A 20,042-nucleotide genomic window follows, 5' to 3' on the forward strand; every position below is an offset into this window, starting at 1 on the left:
AAGAGGCACCTGAATGTGATGTGATGTCTTGAATGGGATTCCTGAGCATTAAAAGAGCATTAGGGGCCTGATCTGTGGTGGCGCAGTGGGATAAAGCGTCGACCTGGAACACTGAGGTTGCCGGTTTGAAACCTTGGGCTTGCCTGGTCAAGGCACATATGGGAGTTGATGCTTCCTGCTCCTCCCCCTTCTCTCTCTCTCTCTCTCTCTCTCTCTCTCTCTCTTTCTCTCTCCCCTCTCTCTAAAAATCAATAAATAAAATATAAGAAAAAAAGAGCATTAGGTAAAAACTGAAAGAATATGAATAAAGTAGCAGCTTTTGTTAAAAATTGTCTTTAAAAGGCCGTGTTATTTACATGCTGGAGGTTGAGGAGAAGCCATGGAAATGAAAAACCAAGGTATATAAAATTATTCTCAAATCTTTCTAACATCTCTCTCTACTTAATAATGAACCACTGCCTGACCAGGTGGTGGCACAGTGGATAGAGCATTAGACTGGGATGCAGAGGACTCAAGTTCAAAACCCCAAGGTCACTGGCTTGAGCACATACTGGGCTCACCTGGTTTGAGCAAGGCTCACCAGTTTGAGCCCAAGGCTTGAGCAAGGGGTCACTCAGTCTGCTGTAGTCCCCCAGACAAGGGACATATGAGAAAGCAATCAATGAACTACTAAGGTGCCCCAGTGAAGAATTGATGTTTCTTGTCTCTCTCCCTTCCTGTCTGTTTCCATCTGTCCCTCTCTCTGTCTCTGTCACACACACACACACACACACACACACACACACACACACACACACACACAAATAAACCATCATATTAAGGGGCTCTTGGAATGCACTAAGAAAGTGCTCTACTTGAAGGCAGAAGCTCATCTGTTGTACAGAATAACTCATCTGTAGCTCATAGGGTAATTTAAGCCTGCATCTTTACTTACGCAATTTTTCACCAAGGTTCCCTTTATATTCTATAGTAGACACTTACCAAATATTTGTTAGTAGCTTGGTTAGTTGGTTGACTGAATGTTTGAATGGGTGCTTAGAGAAATTAGAAATCAAAATGCAAATGTAAAATTGTTATTTCACAGAGGTAAAAAGAATAAAAAGGCTCGTCAAAATTTGGTAAAGGAAAATGGCAGTACTAAATGCCAGAATTCATATGTCATTTACTTGCCAGCCTCTAAAAATTTATGAAACTGTTTTTCTTTCCATTTCTGGACTGTGATAGATAGAATAAAAGTCTCCCAAAGACATCTAAGTCCTGATTTCCAGAACCTGCGAATATGCTACCTTACATGGCAAAGGCAAGTGACAGAGCAGATGGAATTAGGTTGCTACTTTGCTGACATTAAAATAAGATGATCTAGATCGTCCAGGTGAGCCCAGTCCAATCACAAGGGTTCTTAGGTACTGAAAAGGAAGACAAAAGAGTGAGTATTGGACCAATACATGAGAATACTGAACCCGCCATTGCTATCTTTGAAAAGAGAAGGGGTCCATGGGCCAAGGAAAACTGGCAGCCTCAAGAAGCTGGAAAAGATAAAAACAGCCTTCTCCCTTGGATCTTCCAGAAAGGAACCCAACCCTGCCTACTCCTTGATTTTAGCCTATGGTGATTCATTTTGGATTTCTGAGCTCTACAACTGTTAAGATAATAAATTGCTGGTGTTTTCAGCCACTAGCTTTTTGTAATTTGTTAAAGCTCAATAGGAAACTACATGGACAATAAAAGCTGAGACTTCATGAAAAATCCTAAAAGCTGAAATTTGATATTAAAAAAACACTAAATTTACCGTTTACATTTCTTCTACTAAATGTGTGAGTCAAATATAATGTGAGTCAAATATATATATATATTTTTTGTATTTTTCCCAAGTGAGAAGCTGGGGGCAGTAGACAGACCGACTCCTGCATGCGCCGGACAGGGATCCACCGGGCACCCCTACCAGGGGGCGATGCTCGGCCCATCTGGGGTGTTGCTCCATTGCAATTAGAGACATTCTAGTGCCTGAGGCAGAGGCCATGGAGCCGTCCTCAGTGCCCAAGCCAAGTTTACTCCCTTGGAGCCTTGGCAGTGGGACGGGAAGAGAGACATAAAGAGAAAGGAGAGGAGGAAGCAGATGAGCGTTTCTCTCATGTGCCCTGGCTGGGAATTGAACCTGGGACTTCCACACACAGGCTGATGCTCTGTCACTGAGCAAACTGGCCAGGGCCCAAATATATCTTACATATAGATTTCTATCATTAGCTTTGTCTGATAAATTTAATGAGAGGTTTTGTGCTTGTGTGTGTATGTGGTGTGTGTGTGTGTGTGTGTGTGTGTGTGTGAGAGAGAGAGAGAGAGAGAGAGAGAGATGATTTCTCCCATTCCTGAAGCATCCTGCTTATATGAACCTTTTTGAAAAAAATTTTTTCTCACTTTTATTCTACTTATTTGAACAAAGTTTTTATTTTTCTTGTCATGAATCAAAATATTTTTTATTAAGAATGGTTAATGAGGCTGATTATTTTGGTCACCAGAATAAAAACAATCATGCATATATTTCTAACAAATTTCAAGTTCCATATACCCAAATGATCAAAAATTATTTCTTCTGTATCAAAGTCTTCCCTTGAAGATTCTTAAAGTCACAGCTTTGTCACTATTTCTTGATGGCTCAATTACAGATACTGGCCTTTACTCATCTTCATAGATCAGTTTTATTGCCTGTAGGGTATTGATTTCCTACTTCCCCTTGGATGTAGCATATATTCCATCACAACTACATCTGTACTTTTAAATATTTATCTGGACAGGTAAGCATCATTATTATTCTTAATCGATTCCCCTCCAACATAAATTGTGAATAGCAGTAACTTTTATATTTCCTTATCAATACAGTTTCTGTCAGAGGACACTGTGTGGGTGGGTAGCTTTATCATGTTTCTCTTTACTAATCTGGTCATAATAATGCTTGGAATTTATAAAGGACCTTTCTCGACTGTCTCAGAGGGCTTTGTAAAATTTAAATTAATTCTCACATCATCCTTAAAAGTAGGCATTACTTTTATTATATAAATAACTTGACACTGAAGTTAAATGCATACCTAAGGAAAATTACTTCAGGATAACAACGGACACTTTCAATTTGACATCTGTTCTGCAATCTAACACATTATTCCCTTAGTTGTCTCACAACATTACAGTAACTAAATTAGCATTGTTCTTACTCTTTGGTCATTAAGTACCATAAGGACTCTTTGAGCTGAGTCAGTTTTATTTCTGTCAATCCATGATGCATGATGGTAGGATGGAAAGGAGGGAGTTTTACGGCATCTAAACTTGAATAACTTCGGCAGCATCTCAAAACGGAAGAGCACAAAATCCCCAATTGTGGCAAAATGTTTTGGGATTGAGTAATTTTCAGATAAAGAAATTGGCCCTGGCCGGTTGGCTCAGTGGTAGAGCATTGGCCTGGCGTGCAGGGGTACCGGGTTTGATTCCCGGCCAGGGCACACAGGAGAAGCGCCCATCTGCTTCTCCACCCCTCCCCCTCTCCTTCCTCTCTGTCTCTCTCTTCCCCTCCCGCAGCGAGGCTCCATTGGAGCAAAGATGGCCCGGGCACTGGGGATGGCTCCTTGGCCTCTGCCCCAAGTGTTAGAGTGGCTCTGGTCACGACAGAGCGACGCCCTGGAGGGGCAGAGCATCGCCCCCTGGTGGGCAGAGTGTCGCCCCCTGGTGGGCGTGCCGAGTGGATCCCGGTCGGGCACATGCGGGAGTCTGTCTGTCTGTCTCTCCCCGTTTCCAGCTTCAGAAAAAAATACAAAAAAAAAAGAAAAAGAAATTAATAAGTATTGTTATTTATATTAAAAATCAACTACCACCCTGAAGAGTGAGTTATTCTTAGTCTTCATTTGAATAAGAAATCTATGCAATATCTAATAGTCACAATTTCACAATTTGCCAAAATGATTAAGAATCAGAAAAACCTTCCCAATTTGCAATTCTATGTGTATGCAAACTAGTCAGAAGTCATTTAAATAATGAAAAAGGAAGACAGAAAGGAGAGTATGTGGTTAAGAAATATTGGTGATACATTTCACATGCTCCAAAGAACTGAGTGAATTCAGAAAACTGTGTGGTAAGCAGGACGAGTGGTGGGGACTAAGGATGGGGCAGGAGAGAAGGAGAGAGGCTCAGGGACCCGCTCACATCCTCAGGGTGATCACAGCAGAGCCAACAAAAGAATCAATATCTTCTAGAAGCAGGTTTCAAGCTTCTTAGTTTGTGATACTCTATTTATTTGCGCATTTGAGCCTCCAACATTAATTTTACATGTACTATAAGCCAGAAACTGTTAAACAGATGCTGTTGCTGAAATAGCATGCCCTAAGCCTTACTGTCAATGGGAAATGGCAATACAAATATGTAAAGTTTTTGCTTTTATATAATAAAATATATTATATAAAATGTATAACAATACATTTTATATAATAAAATATATAAAATGTATAACAAAATATTATATAAAATGTATAACAATACATTTTATATAATAATATCCTTTGAAGTAGACTGTGATGAATTAAAGCAACACAAAATACCATAATTATCAATAATAAGGCAACAAAAAAACCCCAAAATAATACCATAAAAAATATCCAGTTGGTCTAAGAAAAAGGAAATAAAGAACTATGAGACAGAAAAAGCAATCAGCTTACTGACAGAATTAAACTTAATCACAGGCCCTGGCCGGTTGGCTCAGCGGTAGAGCATCTGCCCGGTGTGTAGAAGTCCTGGGTTCAATTACTGGTCAGGGCACACAGGAGGAGCGCCCATCTGCTTCTCCACCCTTCTCCTACTCCTTTCTCTCTCCTTATTCCCCTCCTGCGGCCCAGGCTCCAGTGGAGCAAAGTTGGTTTGGGCACTGAAGATGGCTCCATGGCTTCTGCTTCAGATGCTAGAATGGCTCCGGCCACAATGAAGCAATGCCCCAGATGGGCAGAATGTCGCCCCCTGATGGGCATGCTGGGTGGATCCCAGTCAGGTGCATGCGGGAGTCTGTGTGACTGCCTCCCTGCTTCTCACTTTTATTCTACTTAGTTGAACTTTGGAAAAATATAAAAAAAATAAATAGACTTAACCATATTCATAATTATATTAAAATCAGTTTAAATGCTCTGATTAACAGGCAGACATAGTCAGACTGAATAAAAAATGACCTGATTTTATGCTGCTTCAATAAAGATATTTTAAATATAAGAAAACAAGTTGATTAAAGGATTGAAAAAAATATATGCTCACACTAGTTAAAAGAAAGCTGGTATGGCTGAGATAAAGTAGATTTGAAAGCCAAGACTATTACCAGGGATAAGAAAGGTCATTTCATAATGACTAAGTAGTCAATTAATGAAGAGAAAATCCTAAATATTCATGCACCTAATAAAAGATCTTAAAGATGTAAGAAACAAAAAAATGACAGAACAAATCCAAAATTATACTGAGAGATTAATACCAATCTCTCAATAACTGATTTAAAAAGTAGATAGAAAATCAATAAGGTCATGGAAGATTTGAACAATAATTTGAATTATTTGACATTGTAGACAATAATGTCAACTATAAAGAAATAATCAATCTACAAAAATGTTACCAGAATAAGTGAGTTCAGCATGGTTGGTGGATATAAGATTAGCATAGAAAAGTCAATTGTAATTCAATATATTATCAATATCTCAATTTAAAATTCCAATAAAATAATACATGTATTGTTTTATTTCATCCAAAGTATGAAATATTCAGTGATAGATTTCACAACAGAAATGCAAGGCCTGTACACTGAAAATGTTAGACATTGCTACAAGGAATGGAATCAGCCCTAAACAAATGGACATATGGGGGTGGGGGGCAAAGTAGGCTTACAGCTGTGAGTACATGATGCAGAGTTTATTCTTTAGGGTTAATAAAAATATTGTAATAATCATAACCTGCATTTTTTAAACATAAAAACAACTGTAAATCTACTTTTGCTCACACCTGTACTGTGATGAGTTGCTAAACTCAATATTGTTGATCAATTCCCAAGCTGATCTACTGATTCAATGCAATCCCAATCAAAATCGCACTGGGTGCTTTTTGTAGAAATCCTAAAAACTGATTGCAAAAACTGATAAGGCAAAAGTAAAAATCTAGAACAGGTTAAAACAATATGGAGTGGGGGTGGGAGGGAGGAGAGAACACAGTTGAAGAATTACCACTACCTGATATGATAGACTTACGTTAAAGCTCAAGCACTCATGGTGGTATGCTACTGGCATGAAGACAGGAAAATAGACCAACGGAACAGAATGGCATGCAGAAACAGACCCACAAAGATTTAGACAACTAAATTTCAACAAAACTGCTAAGGAAATTCAGTGAAGAAGGCCTTTTCAATAAATTACATGATAATAACAAAAAAGTAAACTTTGATCTATATGTAGTTCAAGATGCAAAAATTAACTAAAAAACTGATCAATAATATAAATGTAAAAATCTAAACCTATAAAACTTCTAAAGAACACACAGGAGAGTTGTGACCTTGGGTCAGGCAAAGGTTTCTTAGATATGGCACCAAAAGCACAAGCCATAAAACAGAAAATTCACCCGCTGGACTTTAAAACTAAAAACTTCTGCTCTTTGAAACACACTGTTAACAGAACTAGAAAAAAAAAAAAAAGCTGAAGACTAGGAGAAAAATATTCATAAATCGCACATCTCATAAAGGATATATCAACATATGCTATGGTCTTTCCAAACTCAAGAATAAGTAAACAAGTAACCCAATTAAAAATTGGGAAAAATATGTGAACAGATTCTTCATCAAAGGAGATTAACAGATGACAAATAGCATGCAAAAACATGTTCAAAATGATTAGTACCAGTTGATAGAAAAGGAAAAAGTAAACCATAACGAAATAATGTAACACACCTATTAAGTGATTTGACTTTGGGTGATGGGTATACAACATAACCAACAGATCAAATACTACAGAAATGTTTACCTAAAACCTATGTACTCTTATGGATCAATCACCCTGTTAAATTTAATTTTCTTTTTTTAAAATTGATTTTAATTTATTGTGTTTACATAGATTCAAGTGTCCAACTGAATACATCCCCCCACCCCCATGTTCTCCTCAACATCCCCTTTGTCCCCCTCTCCCCAATGCCCTCCCCCCTTCTCTCCAGGATAAATTTAATTTTCTAAATAAAATTAAGAAATAAGGGATTAATTAAGTATAGTATATATCTAACTTTGCTCTATTACACAGAGGGAACTGAAATGTCTGCTTCTACTATAGTCACCCACATGGACCCACACGAAGGATGCCTATTTACAACTTGCTCACCCTCTTTTAATGGTGAGAAAGTAAGAAAATGCATCCTCCGCCTCTGCTGTGAGGACGGCAGCCAACTCCTCAGAGAAGGTCTGAGGCAAACCCACTGAGAAACTGACACAGATGATCCAAGTCTCCTTTCCTTCCATGTCAGATGTACAGTGGTAAGTAGCCTTCTCTACCACTTGACAGCATGTTATTAATGAGCCTGACATAGTTAATCACCACTAGAATAGGTATTTCAGAAGAGTCTGCACCATATATGAATTATCACTGCCCCGTCACCTGCCCGCAGGGTCCTGCTTCTTGTCACTGACAGGGCTTCTGAGGTATGACAACAAACTCTGGTAAGAAGGTTACATGAAAGGATTAAAGGAAGAAGGAGCCCTTTTCTGGGATTTTTAGTTTCAGGAAAGCTATCCTATTAGTGAGAACTACCAATATGAAAGTCTATGGTTCATGGTGAGCTGGATGAGACATATATGAAATGCAAATAAGTTTCCATTCTATTTTTCAGCAAATGATATTAATTCATTGGCTACAGTGCCAGTCATCTAATACAGGCTATTTCAATGAAATTAGATATTAAATTTTGCTTTAAAATCAAAGAAAAAACACCTATGATTTCCCATAATGCTTTTTTATTCTTATGTAGATGAATCAAATTCATACGGTGCTGGAACTTTTCTGTTTAAATCCTCAAATATAAATTTTGTCTGTTTGAGTGAAGGAAAGGCCTGGGTAATTTTTACAAATTTAATTGCATCATTATTTGTGAATAATTAGGATGGCTAATTATTCAATAACATATCTGATCTATTATGTTGTATGAGAACTTCTATGATTACTGCCTAAAATAAACAGACAATTGGAAACATGTTTTGAACTTTGTGGGTCCTAATAAGTTATATGTATAGGGTATTCAGTTAGATAGGCAGAATTTGGCTAAAATAACTGATGTGTTCCTAAATTTTTTTTAACAAAAATGGTAATTATCTTACAGAGAATTCAATTTAACCAGAATTATATAAATAAGATAAACAAGAGTACAATCCAGAAACACAAGAGGGACAAGAAAAAGGAAACCTGACTGACCAGTGAATTAAGAGTTTCTAAGACAGTTTTTCTCCACAAAGACAGAGGTTTGAACACTCCACTACGTCGCTTCTCTCTTGGTAAGTTTCAGAAACAAAATACATGCATATTCTGATACTCCTCAGATGACTCTCTAATGCTTAATAAAGCAAACAGAAGAAACAACTTGATGAAGGCAAATATATAGGCTAATTTTTCTGGGCTACATTAAGATGTAACAAGCTGCTTGAAAAATAATAGTTCATTTTAATGGACTAATCAATTCAGCAGGCCTAATTTATCTTAATATTAAAAACGTGTCTGAAATCAGTCACTACCTGCTGTTTCCATAGAGTATTTACATTTTTAAGAGAAGCATAGTGACACCCACTCCGGAATGTTAGGTGTGAACATCTCCCTGTTCATCAGAAATATTGAACAGGAGCACAGACATTCAGATAGGAAAAGATGAACAAAATAACATAAAATGAAAGCCTTCATTTCAAGAATATTACAACCCTCAAGATGTTTATCCAAGTGGTGAACAAACTTGCTATCTTAAAATATTATTTAATAAAATTAGGGAAAAAGAATACATTCTGGCTCCTCTGTGCTGTCAAAACATGGATTCTCTGATTTGCATGCTTCTCCATCCTCTGGGAGGCAGACGAACCAGTATCCTTCTGTGCATACCAACGGGGTACCAAGACCATGATCTCAGGAGTGTATGAACCGACACTAGGTTATTTGTCTAACATCTGTCAGAAAAAAATGTCCTCATAGCAACACTTTTAAAACTGAAAAGTTATTTGAGTAGAAACTTCAAAACCTCATTTTGTATTCAAGAATACCATTTGGCAAGTTAAACACCTACCCAGGAGTACAATAATTCATTCTGAAAGACTCAATAGAAACGGCCTTGCCCACAGATAGATGTTCTATGGGATCATTGTTTAGATTTTTATATAGCTATCCAGGTAAGCTTTGCTTTTAAAATTTTGGAGGACAAAATCATCTTAATTATGATGAACTACAGACTAGTGGGTGCCTGACTCATCAACTTACTTGCTAGGACATACCCATAATATAAAAAACTCCCTGTTCTGCCTCCAGGTATTCCCTTAGCACCAGGTGGAGGACTGGCCACCAATTCCGATGACAAATCTCCATATGCCACCTCCGTTTCCATAAATAAGAACTGGCACTTGCCATGCACAAACAAATCTGCATGTCCTGCACTTGCCAAAGAGCACACCTTCCAGTCCAGTGCCTATCGAAACTGGAGCTCTCATTTCAGACAACGATATGCGTGGATACATTGTTTTCTTATTCTTATGCATTGCTAATTCTAATCCCTGGCTACACATTAGTACCAGTATACAGCAGTTCTCAATCCTAGACATGCATTAGTATCTCCTGAGGGCTTAAAATACTCCTTCCTGGGGCCTGACCAGGCGGTGGCGCAGTGGATAGAGCATTAGATTGGGATGCAGAGGACCCAGGTTTGAGACCCCAAGGTTGCCAGCTTGAGCACAGGCTCATCTGGTTTGAGCAAAAAGCTCACCAGCTTGGACCCAAGGTCGCTGGCTCGAGCAAGGGGTTACTTGCTCTGCTAAAGGCCCACGGTCAAGGCATATATGAGAAAGTAATCAATGAACCACTAAGGTGTGGCAAAGCGCAATGAAAAACTGATGATTGATGCTTCTTCTTTTTTTTTTTTTTTTTTTTTTGTATTTTTCTGAAGCTGGAAACGGGGAGAGACAGTCAGACAGACTCCCGCAGGCACCCGACCGGGAACCACCCGGCACGCCCACCAGGGGCGAAGCTCTGCCCACCAGGGGCGATGCTCTGCCCCTCCGGGGCATCGCTCTGCCGCGGCCAGAGCCACTCTAGCGCCTGGGGCAGAGGCCAAAGAGCCATCCCCAGCGCCCGGGCCACCTTTGCTCCAATGGAGCCTCGGCTGCGGGAGGGGAAGAGAGAGACAGAGAGGAAGGAGGGGGGAGGTGGAGAAGCAAATGGGCGCTTCTCTTATGTGCCCTGGCCGGGAATCGAACCTGGGTCCCCCGCACGCCAGGCCGACGCTCTACCGCTGAGCCAACCAGCCAGGGCTGATTGATGCTTCTTATCTCTCTCCGTTCCTGTCTGTCCCTATATATCCCTCTCTCTGTCCCTATAAAAACAAAAAACAAAAAACAAACAAACAAAAAAAACCAAAAAGCAAAATACTCCTTCCTGGGTTCACCATGAACCAACTAAAAAAAGTATGAGACCAGAACTCATGTCTTTTCAGGTACTCACCCCCTAAGGTGGTTCCTATGTGCAAAGAATTAAGAAGCCCTTACAGAAATAAAAAGACACTGACAGCCAGAGATAAGATTCAAAGAGACATCATTTTGTACAATGATTTCTTTGCCACCCTCGAGTTAATGACCCAGCAAATCAAGAATGGGGCCTGAGAATCAGTATTTTGGATAATTTTCCAGGTCCTGATTATGCTGCTGATGCAGGGTACCATCTTGAGAACTCCTCTGGGCATGCTTCACTCTGACAAGGAGTCTGATTTTTATTTCAGAGAAATGACAACACATTGAGCAATTTTAAGGACAGAGTGATGTGATTTGTCACCACAGTGACTGAGGTGTGAAAACTGGCTCAGAGGAGACCAGATGACAGACGGGAGAGGGATAGCAGCCTAGGACTGTGGTGTCTGTGAGAAAGCAGGGTGCCTTGAACTAGGGTAGAGGAGATGGTAAGATGTGATGGATTCAGGATAACTTTAAAAAAAGGCTGACAGAACTTGTAAATAGTTTGGGTATTAGGATTAAGGAGAGAGAATCAAAAGGAATGTCAAGGTCATTGGCTTGAGAACGGCCTTTATGGAAGACCTGTGGGGATGCTAATCATAAGTTCTATTTCAAAAATATTGTTTGATATATTGGTTAATACACAATTAGAGATGCCAAATATGCAGGCTGGACCTATAAATCTGAAGCACCAAGAAATAAAAATCAAAAACTGGAAGTCATTAACACACAAATGATATTTATAGTCATGGAACCTACTAAGGTCATTAGTTTTAGATCAATGGTTATAAAGTATGGGTGGTTTTTGCATACCTTTCAGGGTATATCTGGCAACATTTGGAGTCATTATTGATTGTCTTAAGGGTGGGGGGGGGAACTACTAGCATCCATTGAGTAAGATGCTGCTAATACCATGAAATGCACAGGTATGCACCCAAAAACAAAAAATTATCTTGCTCAAAATACCAGTAGTGCTGATGTTGAGAAGCTCTTGTATAGACAGAAAAGTTGTATTTCTTATATGAAGAAAGCAAGGGAGCATAAGACCTTTCTCAGAATACCAAATGATTGGAAAATATGCCACTTAGGTCCATAATTTAAAAATGGTGCCCCTGGCTGGTTGGCTCAGTGGTAGAGCATCAGCCCAGTGTGTGGATGTCCTGGGTTCAATTCCTGGTCAGGGCACACAGGAGAAGTGCTCATCTGCTTCTTCACCCCTCCCCTCTTGCTTCTTTCTTTCTCTGTCTCTCTCTTCCCCTTTTGCAGTCATGGCTCAATTGGAGCAAGTTGGCCCTAGGTGCTGAGGATGCTCCATGGCCTCTGCCTCAGGCACTGGGAAGAGCTCGGTTGCTGAGCAACAGAGCAAGCCCCTGATGGACAAAGCATTGCCCCCTAGTGGGCTTGCTGGTGGATCCTGGTAGCGGTGTATGCAGGAGTCTATCTCTGCCTCCTCTCCTCTCACTGAATTTAAAAAAGGAGGGGAAGCTTAAACATATATTTAGCCAGCTGAGAAATGAAGTAAAAGTAACTCGAGAATTACATTCTAGCAGTAAGACTTAAAATACTTGCTGTTAGACAATGAAAATGTTACAAAGTGAAATAAAGTAAAATTAATATAATAATAGTTCAAGTGAAAAACCTTGATTCGTAAATCCATCAGACCGTGTGCAATCTCCAGGACTCTTCTGTTAGATTATGTATGCTACCCGGACACTTCTGTTGAATGGATAAATGCAGAATATACAAGCACATGGGAGAACCAGCGGTACGGCGTAGCTCTCTTACATGCACCAAGAAGACAAAAGAGGAACCTTGAAGGTGAGTGCAGACTCATGACCTCTGGACTGTGGGGTCAGATTCATAAAATGTCTAGCAGTGGAGACAGTGCAGTGGTGCAAAAGACAAAGAAGAGGAGGAGGATTTGAAATGAATAGAAATACTAGCTTTTTTTGAGGGGGGGGGAACAGTATACATAATAATCCTAGCATCACACAAGCTGTCCATCATCACCAGAAATTTCAAGTAAGATTTGCGAGGGTGTCATTCCAGGGAAAATATCTGTGAATGCGGTCTTGCGACTGTGTAAGGCAGGTTCACATTACAGATGATGACCTCGCAGCCTACTCACCGGAACACAACTTTGTGAACAGGCTGCAGGTCCTTTTTCACAGAGAAAGGTGATAAGATCACAAATCTACCCTAATTTCAAGGCTTTCACTGCCAGAAGAAGCTGAGTAAAATGAGGATATATGAGAATTAGAGGGTAAGTACATTCTAGAAAATGGGAGGTGACTATAAGAAAAAAACAATAATTTAATGTTAAAAGATGGGTGACAAAGACCTTCTTACAGGGAAAATGGGAGAGATAAATACATTTCAGAGAGGTCTGTAATGAGTCTAATCATGATAATCATAAAAAGAAGAAGATTTCAAATTTAAAAATGATGCTTTTAACCCATGGGCAGAAATGTCTTAATAAGACTTACCTTTTTCCCGTGCCTCCCCCTGCCTCTCTCTCTCTTTCCTCACTCTCTAAAATCAATACAGTGTGTCTGTAAAGTCATGGTGCACTTTTGACCAGTCACAGGAAAGAAATAAAAGACGATAGAAATGTGAAATCTGCACCAAATAAAAGGAAAACCCTCCCAGTTTCTGTAGGATGATGTGGCAGCATGTGCGCATGCGCAGATGATGACGTAACACCGTGTATACAGTGGAGCAGCCCACGGCCATGCCAGTCAAGATGTGGATGGTACAGAGGAAAGTTCAGTGTGTTCTGTGGCTCGCTAAATTCGAATCTGTGACCAAAGTACAACATGAATATCGGTGCATTTATAACGAAGCGCCACCACATAGGAATAACATTACTGGGTGGGATAAGCAGTTGAAGGAAACCGGCAGTTTGGTGGAGAAACCCCGTTCTGGTAGGCCATCAGTCAGTGACGAGTCTGTAGAGGCTATACGGGATAGCTACCTAAGGAGCCCTAAAAAATCTGTGCGTGAGCCCACATCGAACTGCACTGAATAGGTATGAAACTGGGAGAGTTTTCCTTTTATTTGGTGCAGATTTCACATTTCTATTGTCTTTTATTGCTTTCCTGTGACCGGTCAAAAGTACACCATGGCTTTATGGACACACTATAAATAAAATCTATATGAAAAAAAAAAGGAATTACATTTTACCATGAAATTCAGGTTGGCACGTGGAGCACGTGTGGGAGAGGAATGACTGAGTCTGCGAGTAGGCACTTCGATGTACCTGACACACCCGAAACCCATCATGATACCATGTTAATGTCGAAAATTTGCAATGAACCAGAGTTCATTGGGCTCGTGAGGAATCACAAATTAATTCCTTTCTGTAATTTATTAACATAAAGTTCAAATACTGCATACTAGCCCACTTGACCTGAATTAAAGATGTTAGACTCATCTGACCTCAGACACCCAGAGCAGATGGCACTCACCCTGCCTAGTTCTTTATCTTCTAGGGCCAGGACTCCAGTGCTCTCCGTGAAGAGTTTCACCTTGACCACGGGCCGCGGGTGGGTAGTGGTGAAATCTCCTTGCGTTCCCCATCTGCAAAGACAGAATGTAAATATCCTTTGAAATGCAGCATTATTTTTGTGTTTTTTTTTTCCCAGATAAAAGTGTCTCCTCAGGAGACATATGAAGCCATACAGACACTCTTGTGGCTCGATGAGATTTTTATCTTTGCTTTTGTTTCTGACAGATGGCTCCATCAAGAAGGAAAATAGCAACAGGCTTTACAGCTTATAATAATTATTCAGCTGTTCCAAAAATTAGCACACTGCAATACAAAACAAGTGAGTGATAAGAATTATTTCCCTCTTAGGTGAGAGGAGGGAGATAGTGAGGCAGACTCCTGCATGCTCCCTGACTGGGATTCAACTGACAACCACATCTGGGGATGATGCTAGAGTACCAAGCTATTTTTAATGCCTGAGACTGACCATGTTCGGACCAGCTAAGCTATTTTCAGTGCCTGGGACCACATCTGAACCATGGACTTCAGGGAGAAAGGGGGAAAGGGAAAGGGAGAGAAGCAGATGGTTGCTTCTCCTACGTGCCCTGACAGAGAATGAAACCCGGGACATCCATACGCCAGGCCAATGCTCTATCCACTGAGCCACAGGCCAGGGTCATGTGATAAGAATTTGAGGTAAAGCATTACAGGCACAACTATTAAAATCTACTATTTGTTTAAATCAAATACAAATACAATCCCATTTTTATGGATGGCTAGGGAAAATTGCTAAGGGTTTGTTTACATGAGAGGTAATTTCCCAGAAAACTATTTTTTTGCATCTGAGGATTTTACCCCATCTCTTTGTAAAAAGGCTTAACTAAATATTTTATTTATTTTTTAAAAACTGAAGTTAATTATCTCAAGTCTATTACTTTACATAAATTTTTTGAAGCTCCAATCAAAAGGAAAGAAATAAGTATCATAAAAATGAGTGCTTTTCTGTTAATTTCCCATATATTCTGCTAAGAATGGGACAAGTCTGCCAACATCTGGGTTTTCAAATCATCATCACAAAATAACATGCTTCTTTGGATTCTCTTTTAATTAATAGCATCTCATCGTTACCACACACCAATGCATTCTAGTATATTTATAAACTTAACTGGCATACAGATGATATTAAAAAATCTTATGCATGAGAGTCAGTACAACATGAAGACAATGCCATGGAGAAAACAGACATGAAAGAAAAAAAATTAAGATTTAACAAAGTAAAAGTTTCTGTTAAATCACCAACTTAAAATACCAATTCGTTATGTCATTTATACAATTTTTTAAAAAACATATAAATTAGTATTTTCATGGAACTATCTATCTATATTTATTTTAATAAACCTTATTCAGAAAACTTTGGAAACAGAGAATTGAAGAAAAGCAAGTATAATAAGAATTAAACAAATAATCATGATGACTTCCTCTCCCACACAGCAGTTACATCCCGTGTGTGTAGAGTAAACCCGAGGCCACTTCAATAACCGAAGAAACTGGCAACCAGATACAGTTTGATCTTTTTAAATTAGAGTCACATGCCAGAGGGAAGAGCGATTCAATTAGGATAGAAAAGCAGCTTAATTTCTATTTTGAACTTCTAGAAGGGAGTTCACAAAGAATCTTTTGCCACTTATAGAATTAAGATGGTCTGCTATAAAGTAGAGCTAAAATAGGAGTAAAAATTAAAAACAGATGCATGAACAAAATGAGGGAGCAGAGAAAAATTCTCAATTTAGTGTGTAGCAGCTTAAGCCTTGAATACAGTCAGGCAATCTGGGTGACAATGCTGGAATAGAGTCCTATGATACATCCTTATCTGTTTGGTATCATGTAGTTAAATTGGGAAAATGAACACATGGAAACATTTACTTCTAATTGCGTTTTATAAATATTACATGTATATATAATATATATATAGCATATGTATGTATGTATGTGTGTGTATGTAGCTTTTCTGTGAATACCTGAAGGGTAAAAATTTATTCTCCATTATGAGTACAATGTTTTATATATATATACACACACACACACACACACACACACACACACGGTGGCCATAAGGTCAAGCTTGTTAACTGTGCTGACAAAATTTTTTAGTATCAGCTGTGGGCCACTTAAGTTTGTGCTATCTGTCTTTTCCTCATTGATTTTTTTGGTATTCTTTATACGGCAAGGTAGAAGTACTATAATCTCCCACCAGGAGCGAGATTTTGTCACTTTTCCTTCATATTTTCTCAGATTTTAGTGTCTATTTGGTGATGTAAAAATGTTCCACAGTAACCATGCTCTTTAAGTATGACCTGTTTATCTCTTCCAGTCCCAGGGCATGATTGTTTGTCAGTGATTGGATCTGTGTAAAATTAGAGAACTAACACTATGCTGGGAAGGGTTAAATTAGAGTCATGTACTATTAAGTACAGACCAGCTTAGAGAAGCCACACAAATAATCTAATCAACCTATTCCACATATAGGCAGCGATTTATGGGAAAACAGAGTTAGCTAAAATTTACAGAAAGCCATTAGTAATCTAGAACTTGGAAGGGAATCCAGGACATCCACTCCCCAAACCAGTACACCAATGAAGGCAGGAAACCGCTGACTATCACAGGACCCAGTGTAAGCCGCAAGAATACCTCTACCTATAACATCTGCTATGCTAACATACCAGCTCCTGTGAAAAGGGCTGGAATAACATGCTTTCAGGTGGGGAGAAATCAAGGCACAAGGACACTGACAGGTCCTAGCAGTTGTAACAGACTAAGCCCTTACTGACATTAAACAAAATGTGCAGTTTTAAAGGGGTGCATAAATATAAATATGGTGGTCCTTAATACTACAAACACAAACAGACATCCCCTTGGCAGTTTCTCCTGTGAAAAATAAAAATTAAAAAGATACGTACAATTAGAAAATGCTTATGAAATCTACACTAAATGAATTAAAAACCAAAGCCCTTCTTCCTCTATCCCTCAAAAAAGACAGGGGAAAGAAGGAAGAAGATAACATCTTCAATATTCACCATGGTATTTCCTTGATTCCTACTTAATTGGCATGTTTAAACACTTTCAGGAATTAATACCAGTTATTATCTTCCTACTCTTTCCTCTATGTTATGTGATGAAAGAACACATTTACCCTTGGCTGTCAATTTTCTTTGACTCAAAATGCATTGCCTTTTTCTACTTCTATGAGTGCATTTTTTATATGAGGAGTCAGATTTCCAGTGTAAATCTTCAAATGAATAAAATATCTACAAAGCACCTTTACGAGGACAGCGGGACTTCCTAGCTATCGAAACACAGGGTAGTTCATCTATCAGCTGAAATAACTGATGTTAATTCTGCAGCTGCTCTTACATAAAGCAGACTGGAAATTTGTATCAGAAGTCAAAATACACGTTCAGGTCTACTCATCCAGGAAGACTGTTTCTAGAGATTTATCCTAACTGAATAATCATGAGTCCTATTGGAAAAGATGGTAAGCAGGAACGTATTAACTGCAGCATTATGTATAACAGCAAAAACAAGCGACTGATATTAGGGGAATGATTATGTACATTATGTGACATACCATGGATTATTTGCTGCTTCTTATTATGATGGTTTTGCAGATGATGTAAAAGCATATATGATGTAAAATAAAAAAAGAATGGAGAGGGCACAAAGCTGAATGTGGCCTTTTACTCTTTAAAAAAAGCCATTTCTTTGTTATGTGCCTGTCATTATTCTAGTGTCAGCAACCAGTCTCTATCCTTTTGGAACTTATACTGTAATACAGGATTATAGATAATAATTTTATCATTCTATACAGCAACATATCTTCCTCCCACCAGGCCTTGCATTCTTTTTGGTTCCTGATAGCATTTACTCTCTCTCACCATTGCCCCCTCCATTCAAATCCGTCAATATCCCCCTTGTGAATATATAGTACTGTACATCCCTGCCTTCAGAAGGTAAAAGCAGAAAAAACAGACTCAGCCCACATTCCTTGTCTATGACCAGCACTGGAGAATTAAAGAAGGTGTATGAAATGTCAGAAGTTATTTCATCCATCTCTATGTCCTTTTATGCATCCAATGTGTGTCTGGCACTGGGACAGGGTGGGCACTGAAAAAACTCAAGATGACGGATGCTATGCTAAATGCGCTCAGACTGGTAGGAAAGACAGACATGTAAGTCTATAAATATACATAATAAATCAAAGCACAAAGAACTGAACGGGGTTCTAAACTGCATCTGTTAATGACTTCTTAGATGGAGCACTTTTTTTATTAGTCACCTGAATTTCTCTTATGACTTGCTTTTTTATTACCATCATCAATTTATTAGAAGACATTATTTTAATAGATGGTTTTATAGAACTCTTTATATGGTAAAGACACTTACTGTTTCTGATACACATAACAAATACTGTCACACCTGGTTATTTTCTTTTTAACTCTTGTTTGTGGCTTTTTAAAATGTATAGTTTAAAAATATTAGGTGGCCCAGTTCTATCAATTTGATTTATAGTTTCTGATTTTAACAACATAAAGAGTCTCTCCTTCACCAAAATTGTATGAACATTAACCTGATTGCTTATGCATTCCCTTAGTTTAAATCTTCTAGTTGTCTGAAATTTAATAATGCTATTAAATGGCAGTTTCATTTAACTCTTCACCTATCCAAATCTTACTTGGTTTATAAGTCAAATGTGTTTATATTATGTAAACTTAAATTTGGTTTTGAATTTTCTGCCTTATAGACTTATTCTACTGAGCTGTGTTATCCTGTTTAGATTCTTGTAGCATTATTAGATATGATAATGCCAGTTAGAACAGAAAGGAAACAGATATTTTGACTTACTATAATTCTATTCCAGAAAAAGAAGATCCTTCCATTTATTAAAATCTGTCCTAACATTCCTTGGTTAAGACTTAAACTTTTTTCTTCTTCTAGGTAGGTCCTACACATTCTGTGTCAAATTAATTTCATAGTTTATATTTTGGGATGCTAAGTAACCTGTGTCCTTTACACTGTCTGACTACTGCTGGTATACAAGGAAGTTACAAGCTCTCTTCTTTTTTCCTTTTGATAGTTTTGCCTTATTTGCAATCTAGTGATTCCTTTTATGAATGATGTTCCTCACCAAATTACCATTAATTTCATGACAGAGAAGGAGCTATTACAATAATCAAATAACAATGGCATATCATTCCAAATACATCATTTTTACAAACAATCCAACTACAGACAACTTATTTTCATAATTTAGACATTTTAAAGATTAACACAATATAATATTTATCCAAAATATTTACCTCAATAAAAGCTTTGGTTCATAACTTAAATCGCCAAGCACCAGATATTTGGTAGCACTGATATAGCTATTCTCTTGAGAAAGTAAAAAAAATCTCCCCGTTTTCTGCAATTGATTTCAAATAGGTTTGAGGTCTCTTTTGCTGTCCAATAAAGAATTTGCCCAAGAAAATGAGTTGGAGTCACACAACTCTAAATAAACAGTATTGTTTTGAGGTTTTTTTCAATTACTTGTGTTTGCTGGCAAAGTAGATGGTTGGGCACCCTTTACAGTTCTTTAACAGGGACCAAAAGGGAAAAAGATGCTCGCGATGGGACGCAATTAGTTAATCAGAGAGGCCTGACATTGCCATGTATCATCTGCAGCTGTGTGCCTTCTTGAGCATGGATGCCAGGGAACCCTTCCTGGCCAACTGAGGACACATAGCTGGGTCCCTGCTTGTGCAGCTACCTTGATGCAGATGAGCTTTA

The 20,042-nt window shown here is 38.6% G+C and overlaps 1 protein-coding gene across 4 annotated transcripts in view; it reads right to left on the minus strand.

The window, feature by feature from the left end:
• CADPS2 (calcium dependent secretion activator 2) overlaps positions 1-20,042 on the minus strand; it is a 538,020-nt gene that overhangs the window by 263,191 nt on the left and 254,787 nt on the right. For all 4 annotated transcript variants that reach the window (XM_066262196.1, XM_066262195.1, XM_066262194.1 and 1 more), the window contains exon 7: positions 14,200-14,311. In XM_066262196.1, the coding sequence (XP_066118293.1) occupies positions 14,200-14,311 (112 nt within the window). The remainder of the gene's footprint in view (positions 1-14,199; positions 14,312-20,042) is intronic.

The sequence above is a fragment of the Saccopteryx bilineata genome, chromosome 2, assembly GCF_036850765.1.
Source record: "Saccopteryx bilineata isolate mSacBil1 chromosome 2, mSacBil1_pri_phased_curated, whole genome shotgun sequence".
Lineage (NCBI taxonomy): Eukaryota > Metazoa > Chordata > Mammalia > Chiroptera > Emballonuridae > Saccopteryx > Saccopteryx bilineata.